At 27.3% G+C, this 21,944-nt stretch overlaps 2 protein-coding genes across 2 annotated transcripts; both read right to left on the bottom strand.

Annotated features, from left to right (window-relative positions):
- Window positions 1-6,746: 6,746 nt before the first annotated feature.
- Window positions 6,747-7,670, bottom strand: LOC100199130 (formimidoylglutamase). The gene has a single exon (XM_065811655.1). It carries the CDS (start codon window positions 7,668-7,670, stop codon window positions 6,747-6,749), a length of 924 nt encoding a protein of 307 aa, XP_065667727.1.
- A 6,236-nt stretch (window positions 7,671-13,906) lies between these two features.
- LOC136088018 (uncharacterized) lies at window positions 13,907-20,118 on the bottom strand. Its single transcript, XM_065811656.1, has 3 exons — window positions 19,678-20,118; window positions 17,084-17,556; window positions 13,907-14,228 (listed from the first exon to the last, which is right to left on the bottom strand). The coding sequence occupies exons 1-3, from the start codon at window positions 20,116-20,118 to the stop codon at window positions 13,907-13,909; spliced, it is 1,236 nt and encodes a 411-aa protein (XP_065667728.1).
- Between the last annotated feature and the right edge of the window lie 1,826 nt (window positions 20,119-21,944).

Consider the following 21,944-nt stretch of genomic DNA (forward strand, 5'->3'; position numbering starts at 1 on the left):
ATAATAATTTACTCTATTACGAGTGCATATTAACCTCCCTTTTTCTTTCTACATTTTCATATACATGCCATAATAACTACCATTTTTTCATATTAAATTATAACTTAATAACATAAAGTTATAGGTATACATATTAACAATATGTTAAAAAAACAGTCGCATAAACAATCAACTTCCTGATTCGATGCAATGAACAAAATTTTTACGTTTAGAAAATGCTGTTTTCAATTCAAGATTAATCAATGTTTACATTTCGTTTAAACTTAAGAGATTGGTATTAAACTTAATTTAAATATTCTACACTACAGTGAAAAAAATACTTTTTTTTTTTTGTAATTAATTATATTATCAAATAAAAAATTTCTTTATTGAACTCTTCCATGATAGTTGTTTAATGGTATTTATGTCAAAAAAACATAATCTTTTTAACTAAGCATGAGACTTAATTTAAAATGGTGGCTGAGATGCATACCGCAAACTTGAGAACCGGGAAAGTGCGAATTTATTTACGATCCGGAAAGATAAATTTTAAAGACAATAAATTATGGTCTTAAAATTTTTTTCATTAGAATATTTTTCATTTTGAATTTCATTTTGAAACACCGCACTGCATACTCAAATATCTAGTATGTTAATACTGGTATCAAATGAGGATGACTTGCAAAAAGTTTAGGTAATTGGAGCTAACCAAACCCCGTCCCAACTCCTAACTGTCCCCGTCCAAGAATTGCGTCTCCTACGATCTTAGTTTGTTTTTTCTAAGTTCTGTCATGAGTTAGATCAAAATTTGTCAACAGACTTCAGATTTTATCAAAAAATCTCCTTTTGTTTAAGATTTATGACCAAATAAATTTTAAAGTTCCTCTCATTTACCCCTGAAATAACTTTGAACAGTCGTAACTTTTAAATGATAATTTTTTTTGATGATATTTGACATCTGTTGATAAATTTCGATCTAGTTCAATATTAAAAAAATTTGAAAACTCCTTTTAGGTACCATACCCTAGGGTAGGGCTGTTAGGGGCCAAAGGGTTAGCTACAATCACTTTATCACAGTGAAAAAAAATTATTTGGTCTATGCGGTTAGATTATTATCTATTTTTTGCTTATCATATATCATTATTTCATATATCAAAATATAATATTATAGAATTGTTCGTAGGAGGTTAATATTTTACTTTTACAAGCTACCAGAAAATTAAAAGCTACTCTAAAAGTGTCATCTGCGTTTTTTAGCGCTTTAATATAGTTTGGACTGGGCTCTTTAACTTTTCTTTTTCACCTGAATAATTGTCGTAGTTTATCTTTTACAATTTAACCTTTGTAATATTGTAATAACAAGACTTTAATTACTACTATTATAATAAATTCTTTTCATCAAATTTAAAATTTTTTTATCATATCAAAGAATTCATTTTTTATGTCGATGAATTCGATAAAATGTTGCTCAATATGTACCTTCAAGGTACATATTGAGCAACATATTATCGCCCTTCCCCCACCCCTAAATTTCTACTGCTTGTAGTGAACAGCTCTGTATCCATGACTGAGTAGAGCTTAATGAATTTTCTAAACAGCCATGGGCTATTTTTCAAAATTTCTAGTTACTTTAATGTATTTGGCAGTGGGTTCTCTAAGTCTCTTTAAAAGACAGCTTAAAACTGTCTATGTTTTTAAGCAACTTGCAAGCATTGATTTCCAAACGATACATTTGAATCTTTAAAATCTTTAACGATATTTAATACGGAAACAAGTATTGTCTTTATTAAACAAAGAAATTCATGATAAACAAGTAACAACTAATAAACAGAGAAAATTATGTTTAATTAAATATATCCAGGAAGCCAAGATATTGACCAAAAATTGTCCCCAGGTATCACAAAGGCTCTCTGTAGGCCTATGTCATTGCCCTTTTTTTTTACAAATATTTATTAGTACGAAAGAATAGCAAATTCACATGAATTTTTTTTTTTTTTTTCAAATTATTATTTTTATTTTTTACAATTGCTGGTTTTAGAAAGAATTTTCTGCTTTTTGTATTTTATTTTTATCTTTTAAAATTTTCGAGTTTCTTTACTAAATGGTCTGGATCCACCGAATTAAAAAATTCTGTTTAACAAAGTTTTACAGTAGCATTAGAGTCACATATAAAAAGCTATAAGATAATCAAAAACACATAGAAACTTTATTTGGTACACATAAATATATGATTACATGGCTTGTTATACTTAATATATTGACAGACATGTACGAAATTTAAATAAAAACTAACATTTATTTTGTTTTGAAGTTAATATTAGGGTTTTCTAGTTTTAAAATACGTTCTTAAAATTATTTATGTTTAGAACGAGTTTTTTTAATAATATTTTTAGAGAATTCGGGTTATCTAATTTTGTAATTGAAATATATTTTTGGATATAAGTTTTGTTGTAAAGATAAGGTACGCGGTATGAAATAGAGAAATGTTTATTTTTATTTTTTTATTGTACATTAATGTTTCATATTCCTCGAGTGTCAAATTGTCTATTGCATTTAAAAATGTCTATTGCATTTAAAAAATCACATTTTAAAAAATGTGATGGAACAAGTCCAAGTTCATATTTTAGCATGAATAACAGGTTTGGAGAGATGTTAATTTTGATGAACATTTAATGCATTAAGTTTTAGTAAAGATTCAGCATAAGTGAATTTATCTTTATCAAAGACTATTCTTGCAGCATGTTTTTGATGCCGATAGAGTGCCACTAGGTTGGACCAATGGGTACATGCCCATGCTATGTTACCATATGTGTAATAGGTTTGTAAAAAAACAAAATAAAGATGATTTAAATTTTTCTTTGATTGGAATGCAATAGAACGTACTTTAATAGAACGGTTTTTTCTGTATTCAATGATAATTTTTTAGATTTAAACCAAGTATTAAGTTTTTTAAGTTCAATACTTGCAGTTTCAAAGAGTTCCGTGATAGAAGTCAATGAATAAAACAAATTAGTATCATCTGCAAATATTATGGCATTGCGTTTGTTTGAGACTTTTGAAAAATCATTAATGTATGACAAGAAGACTAGAGAAGCTAGAATGGAACCTTGGAGAACTCCTTATTTGATTTTAGGCAATTTTAAATAGATATTTTCATCCTTAATAACACATTGATGCCTGTTTATAAAATTCTCTCAAACCGGTGTAAAACTGCATTTTTAAATCCATATTTTTCCATTTTTTTAAGTAGTGTAGCATGATCAACAATGTCGAATGCTTTTTATAAGTTAATAAAGATTCCTAGAACAAATTTGTTGTTTTCAAAAGAGTCATTTATTTTATTTACAAAATCTAATATTGCATGTTCGGCTGAATGATGCTTTTAAAATCCGTATTGTTTTTTTATTTAAAACATTGTTATTAGTTAGACATTCATATAGTATATAGTAAGTTACTCGTTCAGGGAGTTTAGAAAAGACAGGAAGGACTGAGATGGGTCTGTAGTTATTTAGTGAAAATGGCTCTCCGGTTTTATATATTGGTACAGCATTTTCAATTTTTTTTTATCTGTAACAGTTCCTGTTATAATTAAAGAAAATAAAAATTTCTAATATAGGTTTGTTTTATACCGGAAAGACACTTGTTACTACGTTGCTACAAATCTTATTGATTCCTGGTGCAATTTTAATTTTTAGAGAGTTTTTTGCAACTTCGAGTTCATCATAACATAGTTATTTCATTTGAATTTTAGTTTGCTATGTAGGTCTGTTAGATAGATTTCAAGAGGTATCTGGACATTCAATTCTGGAAGCCATGTTAATGCCAATTTTTGCAAAGAAACTGTTGAAATGTTCCGCAATAGAAATTTTGTCGTTTGCTTTTTTTCATAATGTTCCATGATTTTTGATTCTGAAGTGGCCTTCTCTCAAGTTACCTTTTCTATCTAAGGTGTCTCAAAACTGCATGTTAACAATTTATCACCATGTCTTCGTTTCAAGGGATTGGTTGGATTCTACCAGTTAGAAGTACATATAGATTTTTTTATGTTTCATTGCTAAATAAATGTATAAATTGTTGAAATATTTAAAATATAGTATTGCCATAGTTTATTGACAATAACAAGGACTTCTTTGACTTTTAAATATACTTATTATTCTATTATTAAGTGTTTATATTATTATAGCATTTGTTTATTCAGGTGCATTTCATTAAAGATGAGCAGTGTATAAGTGAGACAGTTGTGTGGCTATGCAACATAACAACATTTGGTATCATGTAATAGTTACCAAAGTAAATTTTATTATTTTGTTTATTTTGATATTTTATTTTCAATATTGTGCGTTTATAAGCCAAATACTGTTTTATTTAAAAGTAGTTTATCATTTTAATAATTTGCTCTACTATTCAGATAAATGAAAATATCGCCAAAGTTTTTGAAATGGAGTAGGTAACAGCATGTGACAAATTAAAATTGTCTGGTTCTTATCTGAATGACGAATTTAGCTGTCTACAGTGGTATAAATCTATTGTTTCATTTTTATTGTTCGCTAATACCAGTGTTTCTTAATTAATAGTTTTTTTTTTTTTGAAAACTTAAAAAAATATCTTAATAAAATTGTAGAGTATTAAGCATTAGATGTTTTACCTTTTTTTTGAGTGAAAAAAATGAAATAAAGTTTCTTTTAGTGAAAAAGATTATTTAATGTTTTAAATTATGACCTGATCCAATATGAAATAGAAATCGTGAGAATTTTTTTTTTCTTCAGGCTAAAGTTTCTTGTTCTTCTATTTGTTTTAATTTGAAATAAGTTATCTGAAATATAAGATGGGACTAATTTATGTTTTAAGTTAAGCATGAATAAAATATTTTGATATATGTTAATTTAGTAGGCGTTTAGTGCATTCAAGGTTTTTAGTATGGTTTAGCACGGATGAATTAATTTTATTAAAAAGCAATCTTGATGCATATTTTTGACTTATATAAAGAGTATGCAATTGCCCGTGTTATATTAGCAATTGCCCGTGTTATATTAGCAATTGCCCGTGTTATATTAGCAATTGCCCGTGTTATATTAGCAATTGCCCGTGTTATATTAGCCAATTTTTTTACTTTGTAGAGTAACGGGTGATGCGTAAGTTATCAGACAAAATAAAAACGTCAATAACTTATTTATAAATGAAAAAAAAAACTATTATTATATTTTTTTATACAAAGTATTTATCTTTTAATAAAAATAAGCTATTTTTTAAATGAAAAAGCACCACCGTTTGCAATTGATCTCAATTTTGCTCTAACGCCTTTTATAAGCGACTGTAAAAAATTTAAATCGATTTTTTGTAGTTTTAATTTAATTCGATCAATCAACACTTGCTCTGTTGAAGCTTGCCAATCTTCCTCGTAAACCTTTTGTTCCAAATGCCCCCAAAAGTTTTCAATTCGATTCTTTATTAACGTAATAGACATATTGGTCCATCTAATTTAGAGAATCTTTAGAATAATGAGAACTTGCTGAATCTGGCCAAAATAAATAGTTAAAGTCTCCGTGATACTTGTGAATGAATGGAAGAAGTCGTTTTTAAATACATTTATCAATATAGATCGATGAATTAATAGCTACAGCCTTGAAAGTGCGAAACAATGGGTCGGACATACCACGGTAAGATATGGTTATCTACATTATTAGTTTTTTTTGGAAATTTCTTTTTTTCTATAAAACGAACTCTTTCGGACATGTTTTTTTGTTGTTTGTGTAGTATCTAGAATTTCCAGGCATATTGTCCCCTGAAAACAAAAGTATTTTTTGTCATAGATAACCAGTAGCGATTTTGAGTTATAGTTTTTTTTTGCTTTTAATTGTTGTTCTATAGTGTATTTTGGAGTTTTTTCACGTTTTCTATATTTAATATTCATTTTTTTCAACTAACGACCAATTGTCGATTGATTTACACCGAATTTAAAACCTTTTTTTCTCGGACTGACCCCTTTTTGATTGTTGATAAGTCTCGTTAATTCGGCTTTCTTTTCTCTAGTCCAGGATGTTGGACGACCAGGGTGCTTTTTATCAGAAAAATATTGAACAAGTCTTTTCAGGTTATCATATATTGTCCTTCGCGCAAATCCTTCCTTTTAAAATGATTTACAATTTCTTTTTTTTATATATTAGGTTTATTTGCAAGAAACATTTGAGTCGCTATCGAAAAGATTCTCGTTCAGCTGCATTTAACCTCATTTTAAATAATTGTTTCAAATAATAAACATGTTTTATAGAACGTCCATGCCCACGCATAAAACCACAAAAACAAATTATAATATTCAATTAAATTCAGATTTGTTTGATAACTTCCGCATCACCCTTTATCTTAGTGTTTTTTTGAAACATTAGTGTTTATTGTACTTATATTGGCTTTTCAAAATATATTTTTGTCAACAAGTATCTCCAAAATTTAGTTGTTTTAGTTTTTTTGATGTTTACATTATCTATTTTATATTATTTGTGTATTATTTTTTTGATCTTTGAGAATGAAGCGGTCACACACTGCTCAAATATGCTTTGGTCACACTGATCTAGAGAATAAAGTAATTCAGGCAGAAACTTATAAAATATTGTTTGTAAGCGGTCGGAAAATTACAATTGACTAAAAATAATTTTTAACTGATGCAAATTAAAATATTTTATAGCAAAAGGGGTAAAATAAAAAAATACATATATATAAAAAACAAACAAAAAAAACTGAACTTTCAGGCTTGACAAATACTTTTTGAGATTTTATCTTTCAGCTATACCCAGTAAGAAATAATAAATCATGTTAACAACTAATCTAGCCGTGCGATCTTCTTCAATGTTTGGATTGAACTCACTTAAATCTAATAATTTGGTATAAGTATTTTTACCTGCTAAATAGCAAATATCTACAGCATCCTGCGCAGATAACCCAATAACAGAAGGACAACTAACGCCTGGGCAATCGGCGCCTGTTATAGAATCAATATCAAAAGAAACAAACAATGGTCGACTCTTAAAATCGTTAAGCACATTTTTAAAACATTCATTTGCACCCTTCTTGTGTATCTCAGATAGCCATACAATTTTACCGCTTTTACTTTGAATATATTTTACATGCTCTGCAGAACATTGACTGCCTTGACTAGCAAATTCTAAAAACATTCCCTTATCTTTAATATACATCTCATCCTCAAGCAATTGGCGAAAAGGACTTCCTGAGTGAGCGAGACTGCCATTAATAAGAGGACGCACATCAAGATGAGCATCAATATTAACAACTCCTATATTTCCAGATTTCATTGAAGACATGAGGCCTTTAGCATTGGGATAACTTTGATCATTACCTCCTCCAACAACAATAACTATAAAACCATCATTTAACAAACTAGAAACTTCTGATGCTAAAATTTCATGATTATTTTCAAGCGAGTCACTAATCTGTATATCACCACGATCCTCAAAATGAATATTACTCAAATCAATGTTAAATTCTGGATTAATTACCGTACCCATTTTTTCTAACTTTTTGCGAATGCAACAAGGTCCATTTTTAGAACCAACACGACCATTGTTCCGTTCAACTCCAATATCACATGGATACCCCAAAATTGCAACTTTTGCCTTCTTATTACCAGAGTAAGGTAGTTGCAAAAGATCTCCGAGACGTGGATCTCCAATTTTAGACATTTTTTGGTTTGAACTGAAAAAATATATATCCAACAGTAAAAATAAATAGTAATTATTAAATTTTTTGATTGAAAATAAATACACAATAATAAACAAATAAGTGATAAATTAAACAAATGCAACAAAGGAGCTAAATAGTATAAAATATGATTAGAGAGAGAAAAAAAAAGTAGAACTAATTTAAATTCTACAAAATTTATTAAGTTAACACAAATGTAAAACACAAACTATACATAACAATAATACACAAACTTGTGTAATTCTAAAGTAATAATCTCTATATATAATAAATTAAATTGTTAAAACAAATAAACTATTATTTTACTTTACATATAAGTAATAATTCTTACGTTTTTATAAAATCAAAATAACTTAAAACAAAAGTTAAATTTGATAGAAGATAAAACTCAAAAAAAATTGGCACATGATTTATAGCATATTCTAATTATAAAATATCAATAAAAATTTCCAAATATCTTAGCTTTACCAATGGTTGTTTTTTGTTATTGCATTATTTAAATTTTTAAATAAAATTAGGCTGTTAGGAACATAAAAGAATATTTGTTGTTCATTTTATAACTAACAAAAAAGTTTTAAACAAGTGTAAAATATTTAATATTTAAATGCTGTATGAGATTAGAAAATTCTTTAAGAAATATAAAAATAGATTTTCAAAACATTTTTGTAATTAAGGCAAATAGTTTAACTCCAAAAAATTTTTCAAAAAAAGATCACTATTACTCATTGACTCATTGAAAGAATTAAAAAAAAAAAAAAAAAAAAAAAAACCTGTTATAAAATAACAGGGAAAAAAAAAGATATTAACACTATTAACTTCTATTTTTCTTATAGAAGAATTAAACAAAAGCCTTGATAAAACTATAGCAAAATAAATTATAAACTTTTGTCTCCAGCACTGTCATTGGAAAAAATTTTCAAGGTTTTGTTTTTACGCCTGAATGAATTCCTTAAGTTATGAGCCCATGTAGATAAAAGTTTTGACTCATTGTTTGGCATATTAACAGATCTCCCATAATGCTCGATAACTAAACGTGGTGGTGAACCATCAAGTCTTTTTTCAAAATAAAATCTTACACACGATCCAGTCAGTTTAAGCCCTGAAGAATATTCATTCCCATATATATCACAAGTATGTTGTGCCTCCCAATACTTAATACATTTCCAACGACTTATCTCTAAGTGTTCAGGTGACATGCACATCTCTGGTCCAATTTCCTCTATCCATGAATTTATCTTTGTTACACCTTCATCACGATCTTGAAGACTTGGGTCCATTTCTAATAGAGAACCAACAACATTGTCTAAATTTGGTTCATTGTTTTTTGTATTTGAATGATATCTTGCATATGTGGGCTCATTTTTAAAGCAACTGTTTCCCATTATTTATCATATTGTTTTGGTAAATAATTTTTTACACTAAATTAAAACAAAAAACATCCATCCAACTATTTCTGGAAAAAAAAAAAAGATGTTTATAAATTAGAAATATGAAACAATAAAAAAAATTAACATTCTTAAATTATTGTCACTATTTCAGGCTGTTAAGGTGTCATTTGTTTTCCTTTTGTTTTTTTTATTTATTTTTATGTGTGTTTAACTTAATAAGTTAATTGATGTATTTTAACTGTAAAAAATTCAACAAAAAAAGAAAATATTACAAAAACATACCAAAGATAAAAAAGAATTAAAATAAATTAATGTATGAGACCTTTAAAGATGAAAAAAATGACAACTTGAAAGCTGCTACTTATAATTTTTAAAACCATCTTGAATATTAGGGGTAAAGTAGCCTAAATTGGAACATCCAAGGAATAAATCATTTTTTACAGTAAAAAAAAAAAACTTTGAAAGCCTTTGTTAAATGAATAATATAAAGTTATAACCTCACTTTAACCTTATTAGACTTTAATAAATTCATCATTATTAGAGCTAAATTTAGATTTATTAACCTACCGCTTCTACTCAATTTCTACATTTCTAACATTTTTACAGTTCTAGCTTAAATTTTTGGTATTATTAATCCTGCGCTCTTATCACCCTTTCATACACCTATTATTGATATTTTTTTAACTATTAATTTTTTGAAACCCTGAACACATTTCTGGAACAAATTTATATAATATCATATATACATAAGAAGCAAATTTGCAACATCTCAGTCTTTATGTGGTCAATGGACATATAAATATGTTAATACTATTATTTTCAACAAGAAAATATTTAGTTAACTTTATTACATTTAGGTGCTAAGTCCTGTTTTTGCTAAAACTTGTTTTATAATACAACAACAACAAAAAGTTTAAAGAGAATTTACAAAGAAAATTTTGCTTAGATAAAATTTTTTCATTATCAAATTTTCTTTCAAGAAATATCTTGACTAACTAAAGATAAGGTGCAAAAAATCTTGACACTGTAAAGGTTTAAATGGTTTAAAAGTTACTGAAAGGGTGTGCTGTGTTTGAGAACATTTTCATAAGCTTATTTTTAACTCAACAAACACATTTGCGTAGTGTAAAATACATTTTCTAATAATTTCTTTAGCCAAAATGTTAATAATCAATCAGTAAACTATAATTTATTTATATTATATGTGTGCGTGTGTGTGTGTGTGTGTGTGTGTGTGTGTGTGTGTGTGTGTGTGTGTGTGTGTGTGTGTGTGTGAGTGTGTGTGTAACATACATACATACATACATACATACATACATCAGTACATACATGCATATGTATCTGTATGTGTGTGTTTATATATGTATGTAACATACATACATACATACATACATACATACATACATACATACATACATACATACATACATACATACATACATACATACATACATACATACATACATACATACATATGTATCTATATGTGTGCGTTTGTGTGCCTTTTTTAGTTTGTATCTAAACAAAATTACGTTCATTTGAATTAAATTTGCTCATACAGTTAGAGTTTTTGATTAGACTTATGACAATAAAGTTGTTATATTATTGATAAAACAAATAATTCAACTAAATATTAAGAGCCTTTTAAAAATGGATAACCTACGATACAAATAGATAATCAATGCATTACGCTTTGATTTTGTTTTTGTTAGAAAGAATTATGATAACAATTTTGATAAATTCGGTACAAAAAAACACTTGAATAACAAAATACAAAATATAAATTAATTAGACACGAATCGTTTTCGAGAGCATGCGCTGTAGAATGCCTTTAGATCAACTAAAAATAGTTTAAATCAGTAAACATAATTTTTCCATAATTTTTAAAGAGAAAATTCTAATAAAATTTAAAGTAAAAAATTATAATATTTAAGCAAAAATAACTTTTACTATAAGATAATAAGTTTTTGTTATTGGTATTTGGATTAAGGCGTGTAAACAAAAGATATCGGTTATTTCAAATGCAAACATTTTCAACTTTATTGCGTAATCTATTTGCTACTTTGAAAATTTTCCTTTTTGAATAAATTACCTTGTCGGTGGTGTGTTCGAGATAATCAACAGGGTTGGACAGCGTAGGTTATAAATATATATATATATATATATATATATATATATATATATATATATATATATATATATATATATATATATATATATATATATATATATATATATATATATATATATATATATATATATATATATATATATATATATGGGAAAGCGTGCACCCTTGATCATAAAATCCAGGGCGCATTATGCTAATAACATTCTCCTAAATTGATAATAATTGTAAAACTAATATTGACTATAAAATATATATAAATATGTATATATACTTTCTTAAAGTTTATTAGAACCATAAATATAGAAAACTCGAAAATAGTTTTATAATTTTGTCTTTCGTAAATTTTTGTTTAGTTTTTTTCCCCCTGGATTTTAGGATCAAGGTAGCATACTTTCCACTATACATATATGTATATATAATCTATTTTTTGTTCCTACAGCTCAACTATTAGTACCCAGACCTCAATTATTAGTACCCGTGTAAGAGTGGGCAATATTTAGGGATCCCTACTCACGATCCACTTAGATATTTGGGCACCCGAAATTTTTTCTTTAAAACAAAGAGGTTTTAAAAAAGTAGCAAAAATGCTCATATTACCCAGACCACTTGGTAATATGAGCACTTTAAATTAACTCAAAAAAGTACATTAACTTTGTAAAAAATATACCAACCTGACAATTAGAACTAATTTTTGAAATATTATGAATCGTTATTAACAAAACTTATCATTAAAAGATCAAATTTTAGGCCACTTTTTGTTGAAACAATACTACTATGTTTTCCGCAAGAAAAAAAAAAATTAGTTCGTTATTTTTTCAATTTTATTAACTTCAACCTTGGAACGATAAAAGTTCAATTTTTTTGAATTTAAATTACAGAAAAATGTTTAGTATTGTTAAAATATTAAAAAATTTTACTATATTTTGTTTTTATTTAAAAAACCAATTAAAACCACTGCTTTTTTACGACTTTAAACTAGGTAATTTCAATGAAAATCACTGGATAATTTGAGCATGCTCATATTACACAAAAATGGCATCTTTAAATAAAGTGAAAACTAAATAGCTCTACGCATTATTTTTTAAACAAAAATGGATCGGATTTTTAGATAACATATTTTTCTTTATGAAAAAACTAATTTCATTATTTTAGCACCAAAATTTCGCGCCACAGATTTATTCATGCGTGATGATATTATTTTAACAACGCAAAAAATTTAACAGCGTTTTAATTAGATGATAGCCGCTAATTAGTGCATATAGATTTACGCCAATTGTACTGATTCCTGTAACTACCACATAAAGTCGATTCAAAAAATACATGGCAACTTTAACTTCACTGCTTACATCTAAGTAATCTTTAAGTATGCTCATATTACCAAGGTGCTCATATTACCCTAATCTACCCTATATATTTTTTGTTCTTTTTATTCTTTTTACTACATTTTAAATTTTCGTTACAATACTTAAAATACAAATATATAATAATAAAAAATATATGTATATATATATATATATATATATATATATATATATATATATATATATATATATATATATATATATATATATATAATGATCGTTATTAAATAACGTGAAATGTTCGTGTTAAAATTTATAAGATATTTACAAGATAAAAAATAGGTTAATGAAGTAAGAAACTTAAAATATTCCGTTACAAATACAAAATACATTATTACATATTACAGTTGTTAATGATACATATATAATTTTTATAAATTCATGTTTAAATACAGGGTAAATAGGAAGATTACTAAAAAATATCAAAAATGTATTGTTAAATCTTCGATTGTAAAAATGAGTTCTTTAAGCTTTCGTTTAAAAGAAAAATATTAAAAATTCGTTTAAAAGAAAAATAGTTACTTTGATGAATAAAACCCTCAATTATAAATAAAATTTTTCCAACTATTATATTCCATAAGAATGGTCCGCAATAATCAATACAAAGTTTAAAAAGATTTGTTTGAAAAATGGACTGCTTAATAAAATTATCATTGCGTAAAATGTATTTATTTTTATCTTTTGATGAATACAAATTATAGAAAGAAATCGGGGATGAATTGCTTTTACATTTAAACATAAAACAAAGAATATTAAAAGTATTAAGCTCATATATATTAAAAACTATCGTTTCAAATCATAAAGGCTTGGCATGAGTGTAACGGTCTTTAAAATATATAAGATGTGCTACATGCTTCTGCGGACAATAAAGAGGTTTAAGTTTATTTTTATTTGTACTACCCCAAGCAATGTTTGCATAGTTTATGTAACAATGAATAAATGAGCGATATAATTGTATTAAAGCATATTTATTTAAAACATTTCTTGCTTTTAACAATATTCCTATACTTTTTGAAATTTTACTTGATAAGATTTTTCCATATAAGATTTTCATCTATATAAACACCTAGAAAGTTGGTTACTGTTACTTGTTTAATTTGTATATTGTCAATAACAAGATGATGTATGTTAATTGGCAGTTTATATTTTTTAATAAGAGGATGGAAAAGAATCCATTTTAGTTTTATCAATACTAAGAGATAATTTGTTAGTCTTAAACCAGCCAGATATTTTGATTAACTCGATGTTCACGAAATGAAAAAAAGTAAAAATGCATTAGTGTGACATAAATAAATTAGTTTCATCAGCGAACATAATTGTTATTAAATCCGAGGCTTTTATAGATATTTTAGATCATTAATATAAATAAGGGAAGAAAGAGGTACTAATATAGATCCTTGAAGAACACCACATATAACATTTAACAAATTTAATGAAAATGTTTCATCGGCGTAAATAAATTGTTTACAATTAGTTAAATAACTTTTCAACCATTTTAAAACATTTCCTATTATACCATAATATTTTGATCTTTTAGCAAGAATTTTATGATTAATGGTACCAAACGCTTTCGCTAAATCCATAAATATTCCCAATGTGAATTGAGAATTTTTAATTAAGTCTGATATACCTCTTGTAAGCTGAATAATAGTATGCTCGCTTGAATTATTTTTTTAAATCCATATTGCATGTTATATAATAATTTATTTGATAAAAGGTGATTGTATATTTTGTTGTACAAAATTCTTTCTAAAATTTTAGAAAAAAAAAGAGGGGATAGAAATTGGACGATAGTGTTTTACATTAGTTTTTTCTCCGTCTTTAAATATAGAAATAATTTTTGCTATTTTTAAATCATCAGGAAAAACTCCCTGGTTAAGAGAGCATTTAAAAATAAAAGTATATCTTTTAAAATGTCGAAACAGTTTATAATAATATTCTCATTGATATCATCTGGACCAATTGCTTTATTTGACTAAGAATTTAAAAGCACTTTCAAACTCTTCAAAAGACAAATCAAAAAAAATTTAGATACGAGTTTGGAGGGTCATTTGTTGCCTTTATTAATTTTTTAGGGTATGAAATTTTTTCGGCTAGGTTTGGTTCTACGAATACAAAATATTTATTAAATTTGGTAGCAATTATATTTTGATCAAGAAAAAAATCATCATCTACTTTAATAACTGAGGGCAAAGATTGCGACATTTTCTTTAGTGTTACCAGTAATTTCGTTTATTACCTGCCAAGTGCGTTTTGAGTTTAATTTGTAATAATTAGTTTAACTTTTTTTTTTGGGAGGGGTCTTATCACCCCTCTCCCCCCATTCTCCTTTCAAAAAAAAAAAATTTAAGTTAAAATTATTATTGAAAAAAAATATATGTCAAATATTTTTAACATGTATACTTTCAAATATGCAAAAATAGTTGTTTGTCTTCGATGGGTCAATGATGATTTACAAGCACACGAAGAGTTCATTGGAATGCATCCGTTACCAAATACAACGAAGCCTTTGGAACAGCATATGGTTTGGAATATATATATATTTGTAAACTTATTAAAAAATTACCTTAAAGAAATTCCAAACTCAATGCTATTAGAGAACTAATGGAAAACAATTTAAAGTCTATCTATAAATTTTTTCCAACAAGGTGGACAGTGCGTAGCGATGTTTTTGAATTACTTCTAGAAAACTATCGCGAGCTAATAGAGCTTTGGAGATTTCAAGAGTTGAATGATACCAAAACGAAATCAAGAATTCTGGAGTGAAGTTTATAATATCGACATTTGACTTTATCTTTTGTTGCTATTTAGGGGAATGCCTTCTGAAACAAACAGACAATCTAAGTAAGGCACTCCAGGGGTCAAGGTATTTTGGCAACAGAAAGACAGAATTTAGCACCTCAAGTTGTTAATGTTTTGGAAAAATTCCAAAGCAACGAAATTTACGAACTTTCTTGGGAACGTACTATGAAATGGAAAATCCAGCCTGGTGTCGCTGACCCTAAACTCTCAAGAAAAAAGAAAATGCCAGATTATTAAAAATCAACTCTTAACCCACAAAAAAACTATCATTTCCATGGTTACATATCATTTCCATGATTCACCAACATTATTGCCAATTGTATTTTGAAGAACATTATTGTCAATTGTATTTTGAAGCTTTCGATCTTATTATCAGTTTTATAAAACAGGAGTTTGATCATCTGGAATCAGTTTGTCACTTTTATTGTCAAGACATTAACCAATCTTTAGCTAAAACACAAATTGCATTTCTTCCAAGCATTGCAACATCATTAGGTAACAATATCAAAAAATTCTCTATCAAAGATCTAATCTTGTTTTTCAAAAGTTTGGATCACTCTAAAAGAGTTTTATTTACCGAAGGTGTAAAGATTGCCAAGCTAATTCTTGCCATGCCAGCTACTAATGTTCTTAGTGAAAGATCTTTATCCGCTTTATAAAGAGTTAAAACCTACTTTCGATTGATAACAATAGATTCCCGCCTAAATAATAATTAAAATATTTAATGTATTAGACATCCTAAAGTATAGGATGCCTAATACACTAAATATTTAAATTTTAATCTAAATAGTAAAATAGAAAACAATGAAATAATTTTAAATATAATATTATGCAGGTTAAAACTTTCAATAAATAAAACTATAAGAAACAAATAAAAATAACATATTAGATTTAAATGAAACAAGAATTGATTAATGAAATAGGTTATATATATATATATATATATATATATATATATATATATATATATATATATATATATATATATATATATATTGATATATAAAGCAAAAAATAGTCAAACCATAAAAACAAAATTAAATCTTTTTTTCTCAAAATATTTATTATCAAAAATATTTTTTAATTTCCAAAAAATTCACTAAAACAAAGTATTTTTATGTAATTGATTAAATAAACTTTAAGCACTAGAGGCCTTCCAAAAAATTATCAGTAGTGCTGTTTTGGTACTTAGCAAGGATTTTGTTTACAAAATGTAACTATTAAAGGTTACTATTATGATGGATTAAGTTTTAATAATACACAGGAAGTATCAATTAAGAGTATCATGTTGTTGTTTGCGCAAGCGCTTTTCGTATGATAACAAAAAACTTTCATTGTTAAGCTCAAGGAAAACAAAAAGTTGAAAAAAGGTTCAATTACATTTTTGTGGGAACGTTGACAGGTATAAACATGGTTGTCAAATCTATTAGTTGATAGGCCAGTTCTGCAACTAGAAATATGTCCGTTTATTCGTAATCTTAAATTGTTAGTTTTGCCAGTATATGTGGCTTGTTTTTTGCATGCCAAACATTTAAGGTAATAAATTTTATTTTTGCTGTTGCATGTGATGTGACTTTTTATTTTCCAGATAGTATCATTAGATGTTTCAAACTCATCTACTTCTTGAAGGTAGAGTCTGCATATTTTACACCGAATGTCTTTGCATTTAAATATGCCAATCTTCTTATTATTTGCTTCAACTTCTAACTTACTAAGAAGTAAGTCTTCTTAGTAAGTTAGGAGGTTGTTTAAAAGCTAATACCGCATAAATATTAGAAAAAACATTTTTGACTCTTTCATTATGAGATACTTTGAGCAAAAGATTAGCTTCTGAGATTAAAGGTTGACAATTGAGATTGCTATAGAATGTTATAATTAAAGGAAATGTTTCTTTAGACTTCTTTTGTGGTGCTGGTCCTTGTAGTTTTGCATTATGGAATGCGTTATTTATAATTACATCAGGATATTCACAATCTTTCAACCATGACTTTAGTTCTGCAAGACGAATTTTTTCAATTTCGTAATTAGATGTAAAAACAATTATTCTTTTAGCTAAATTGTAAGGAATATTCTTTTTGATGTGAAATGGATGATGACTTTTATAGTTTAAGTAGTTATGAATGTTAGTTTTTTTATAATAATTGTCTCTGAATTTTTTTGTAATTTTCAAGAGTAATTGCGATGTCTAAAAAGTTAATTACACTGTAGGTGTTATCATTTTTAAAAAACTCTTTGCCAAAATCGGTTGTAAAACTAATTGAATCATTTAATTCAGTAAGAGAAACTTTAAAATTTCTGATGTCAAGATGTTTTGGCATGATTATAAAACCATCATCAATATATCTAAAATAAAATTTCTTTATATCAGCTACTTCACGGTTTGAAAAATACTAAGGTAAGATTATTGCAAAAAGCTTAGTCTCTTCTAGAAACCCGATAGTGAGACAAGCATAATCTGGTGCGAAATCTACAGAACTAGCCTATCAACTAATAGATTTGTCAGCCATGTTTATATCTGTCAACGTTCCTACAAAAATGTAGTTGAACCTTTTTTTCAACTTTTTGTTTTCGTCGAGCTTAACAATCAAAGTATTTTTTTATCATAAAAAAAGCATTTTCACAAACAAAAACATGATACTCTTAATTGATACTTCCTTGTATTATTAGAATTTAACTCATCATAATAGTTACTCATAGCAACAATATGTAATTAAAATTATTTTTAATTTGTTTACAAAAATCTTGCAACAATACCAAAACAGCACTACTGATGATTATTTGGAAGGCCTCTAGTGCTTAAAGTTTATTTAATTAATTATATAAAAATACTTTGTATTAGTGAATTTTTTGGAAATTAAAAAATATTTTTAATAATAAATATTTTGAGAAAAAAAGATATATATATATATGTATATATATATATATATATATATATATATATATATATATATATATATATATATATATATATATATATATATATATATATATATATATATATATATATATATCTGTGTGTGTGTGTGTGTTGCCCACTTTTACACGGAAAGGTGTGGGCCCTAATATATGAGCTGTAGGGATAAAAAATATTATTGTGTTTGCGTACATATATATAAGTATTTTTTATTCTGATTCACTCCCAATGAGGTTGCAAACAACCACTATTAAGTTGGGAGTTATTAGAAAAAAGAATAGAGTTGTAGGGCAAGGAAACGGCTGATGAGACTTAAAAGTTGTAGGTTGCGTGAGTCAAGAAAAAATGGAGATCGGAGAGAGTTCCGAAGGGTTGAAGTGCGGGGAAAAAAACTAGACGAATAAAAGCTTTAAGAGCATGCAGGGACAGATATAGTAAAAGAATGAGACTTTGCAGAATGACAAGTCAAGCGAGAATGAATTTCAGTTTATAGAACTAGAGATGATAGCTCCTTTGAACAGCGACCATGATAGTATTTGTAGAAAAGAGAAAGAGATGCAACTTTATGAAGAATGGAAAGAGACTTAAGCTTAGCAGAAAGAGTGGTTCAAACTATATTTACAATGCATTTTTGGACCTTGTCTAGAAGATAAAGAGCATCATTAGAAAAATCAGCCCAAATTCGACAACAGTATTCCATACAAAGATGAATAAAAGATTTGAAGAAGTATAGAATGGAATCAGGAGAGAGAAAATGGAAAGCACGATAAAAGAAGCAAACTTAGCAGATGCTAATTTAGCAATTGATTGTATATATTGTTTCCATGAAAGGTCAGTGGTTAAAGATAATCCAAAAGAAGTAAAAAAAAGGACTCAGTGAGAGGATTGCTATTTATTAATATAGGAATGTCTACAGTATTGTGATTTTTGTTGGCAGTAAATAACTGAATTTTGTTGGAGTTAAAATTTACAAGCCACTGCAAGTTCCAATTTAATACAGAAGGGAGATCAGATTCCAGATTGGCTTCTAAGCAATCGAAAAAAGAAAACATTTTGTAAAGACAGGAATTTAAAGTTGAGTCATCAGCAAAATGAGCTACTTTAGAAGTAAGGCTGTTGGGAAGATCATTAATGTAGATAAGAAGCAAAGCAGAACCGAATATAAAACCTTGAGGTACCTCAGAAGTTCCTGGAAATAAAGAAGAGTATTGGCCTTCGAAGATAAATTAATAGAGCGGTTAGAAAGAAACGATTTGACAATCTCAAAAGCTTTTCTAGATTCACCATACGAAACAAGCTTATGGAAAAGACCAGTATGCCAAACTTTGTCGAAAGTTTTAGATATGTCAAGTGCAATAGCCCTAGCCTCTCCACCTCTCACCGCCATCTCACCTCACCGGAGTTTTTGAAAATTGGAACAGCAGATGTCATTTTCCAGCAGACAGGAAAACAAGACTCAGTCAAGTAATCATTAAATATTTTAGAGAGAATTAAAGCGAGTTCCGGAAAACAATTTTGTAAGACTATGACAGGAATATTATCCGGATCACAAGCCGTAGAAGAGTTTAATTGAGGTATGACTTTAGCAACGGAAACTGGAGTAATTTGAATGTCTATCAATGGGTTAACCTGTTTAATTGGAATGGAAGGAAGAGAATGGCAATAAGATTCAAGAGTTGAACTAGAAAAAAAGTTTTTTGCAAATAGTTTTGCCTTATCCTTGGGAGAGGGAATAAGATCAGGCCCATGAATAAGAGATAGAATGCTGGACCAACCTTTATTAATGACGCTGTTGAAGATTTTCCAAAAGTCTCTAGAGCCAAACTTCTGCATATAATATAGAAGTTGGTTTTTTTTAAATGGATCAATGGGCTTTCAATATTTTTTGCTCGTGTTTTAATTTCCAAAATAGTTTGATGTGAGACAAATCTATCTAGACTTGCTCCATAATTTAAATCATCTGGGTGATAGAAAAATCCACACATTTCAGGTGAACATTTTGACATCTTTGCAAACTGTTGAAGTGCCATAAAATCATATTTATGTCAACGCTCAAAATTTTTTCTTTTGTGTGTTATAAAAATTGTTTTCGTTTGATCCTTTCATAACTACCTTCTAAAAATTTACATAATGTCCGTAATGCTGGTAATCGACTCCCCATTATTTTTTCTTTTCTTGTGTCCATTCACTCTTGGGTATTTTGTTTAACATTAATATGATTTGTGTATTGTATTTGTGTTGGTATCAGGTTTGTCAAGTTAATTTGAATAACAGGATGCTAATTCAAAAGTTGTATACTACTTTTTTCTAAAGCAATATCTTGTTCAGGTGAAATTGAAACTACATTAATTTTTACTTTATTTTGATTTAATTTTTGAAATATTTATTTACTATAATTATTGGTATTTACTATAATTTTCTTGATATTCTTGTGGATTTACTGCTTCCAAAAAATTCACTTATACAAAGTATTTTTATGTAATTGATTAAATAAACTTTAAGCACTAGAGGCCTGAAAAAATGTTTATATAAAGTATGAATTTTCTCTCTTTTCTGCTATTTTCTTTTCGTGATTTTCTTCGTGACGGTCCTTGGGCTGATGTATTTTCCCACTCAGCCTAAAAACGCGCCTCCTATATAACCTCCTGGATTCAGTAAGGAATGGAAGCTTATATTTTTTCTCCTCTGTTCAAAGTCAAGCCTCATTCTACTCCATGGTTTTCATCTTTTTGTGCAGCTGCTATATCTAATTGTTATCACTTTTTTCACCTTTTTAAAAAAAATAACTCCCTTGAAAACAAACGGCTATTTAATATTGCAGGTAATTGATTTAAAAATGTGCTGTCAGATGCTAAGCTCCATTATTCTCAGTTCACTAAATCTCGAATCTTATCTCAGGCTCAGGTTGAACTTCTATGTACAAAATGTAAATACTGCTTTTTACAATCTTATAATCCAGAAACAACGAACTCAAATTACTTTATTATTCAAATTAATTATCTACTGATGTCCGTTATGATAGAAATATCAGATAACATTTTGCATTAAATCCAATTAAAAATGGAATTATCAAGAACATTTTACTTTTAGAATTAATATTATGGGAAAAATTTTAGATTTTAAAGAACAAAACCACATAGATTGTATATCGTTGCTTCAAAGTAAAACTATCTTTAGTCTATTTTTAGCAAAATTGACTTTTTCTGTTTAAAATATTTCTTAAGTGCAAAAAAGTCATTTCTCAAAGTATGGAACCAAAATTGATTCAACTTTTGCAACTATGAGTAAATTTAATTATCTTATGTCCTAAAAAAATAATTAAGAGACATCGTTGCTACAAAACAAAACTATCCTAAGTCCATTTTTCGGCAAAAAGAAAACTTTTATGGTTTAAAATACTTAATACATATAATAAGTAACTAAAAACAAGCAGATTTAATCCAAAAAATCAAATGCAGAGATTAAACTTAAAACTTTAAATGTCTTTTTTTTCAGAACAGCCAAAACGGACTTAAGATGGTGTCTTGTTTTGCAGCGGCAATTTAATTTGTAGAATTTTGTCATACTTTATATAGTTTTAAGAATATCTTAAGTCCATTTGTATTGTTGCTTCTCATAAATTAAATTTTTAAATCTTTATTTTTTATATTATCAAAAGT

Source organism: Hydra vulgaris, chromosome 12 (genome assembly GCF_038396675.1).
Source record: "Hydra vulgaris chromosome 12, alternate assembly HydraT2T_AEP".
NCBI lineage: Eukaryota > Metazoa > Cnidaria > Hydrozoa > Anthoathecata > Hydridae > Hydra > Hydra vulgaris.

What these genes read in the sequence shown, in the direction of transcription:
- LOC100199130 (XM_065811655.1), bottom strand. Translation starts at nt 7,670, where the DNA reads ATGTCTAAAATTGGAGATCCACGTCTCGGAGATCTTTTGCAACTACCT.
- LOC136088018 (XM_065811656.1), bottom strand. Translation starts at nt 20,118, where the DNA reads ATGCAGAAGTTTGGCTCTAGAGACTTTTGGAAAATCTTCAACAGCGTC. An exon ending in TTTTCAAAAACTCCGGTGAG is followed by an intron (nt 17,557 to 19,677) that starts GTGAGATGGCGG and finishes TTAACTTTTTAG; the next exon opens with ACATCGCAATTACTCTTGAA. An exon ending in CTAAGAAGACTTACTTCTTA is followed by an intron (nt 14,229 to 17,083) that starts GTAAGTTAGAAG and finishes AAATAATTCAAG; the next exon opens with CGAGCATACTATTATTCAGC.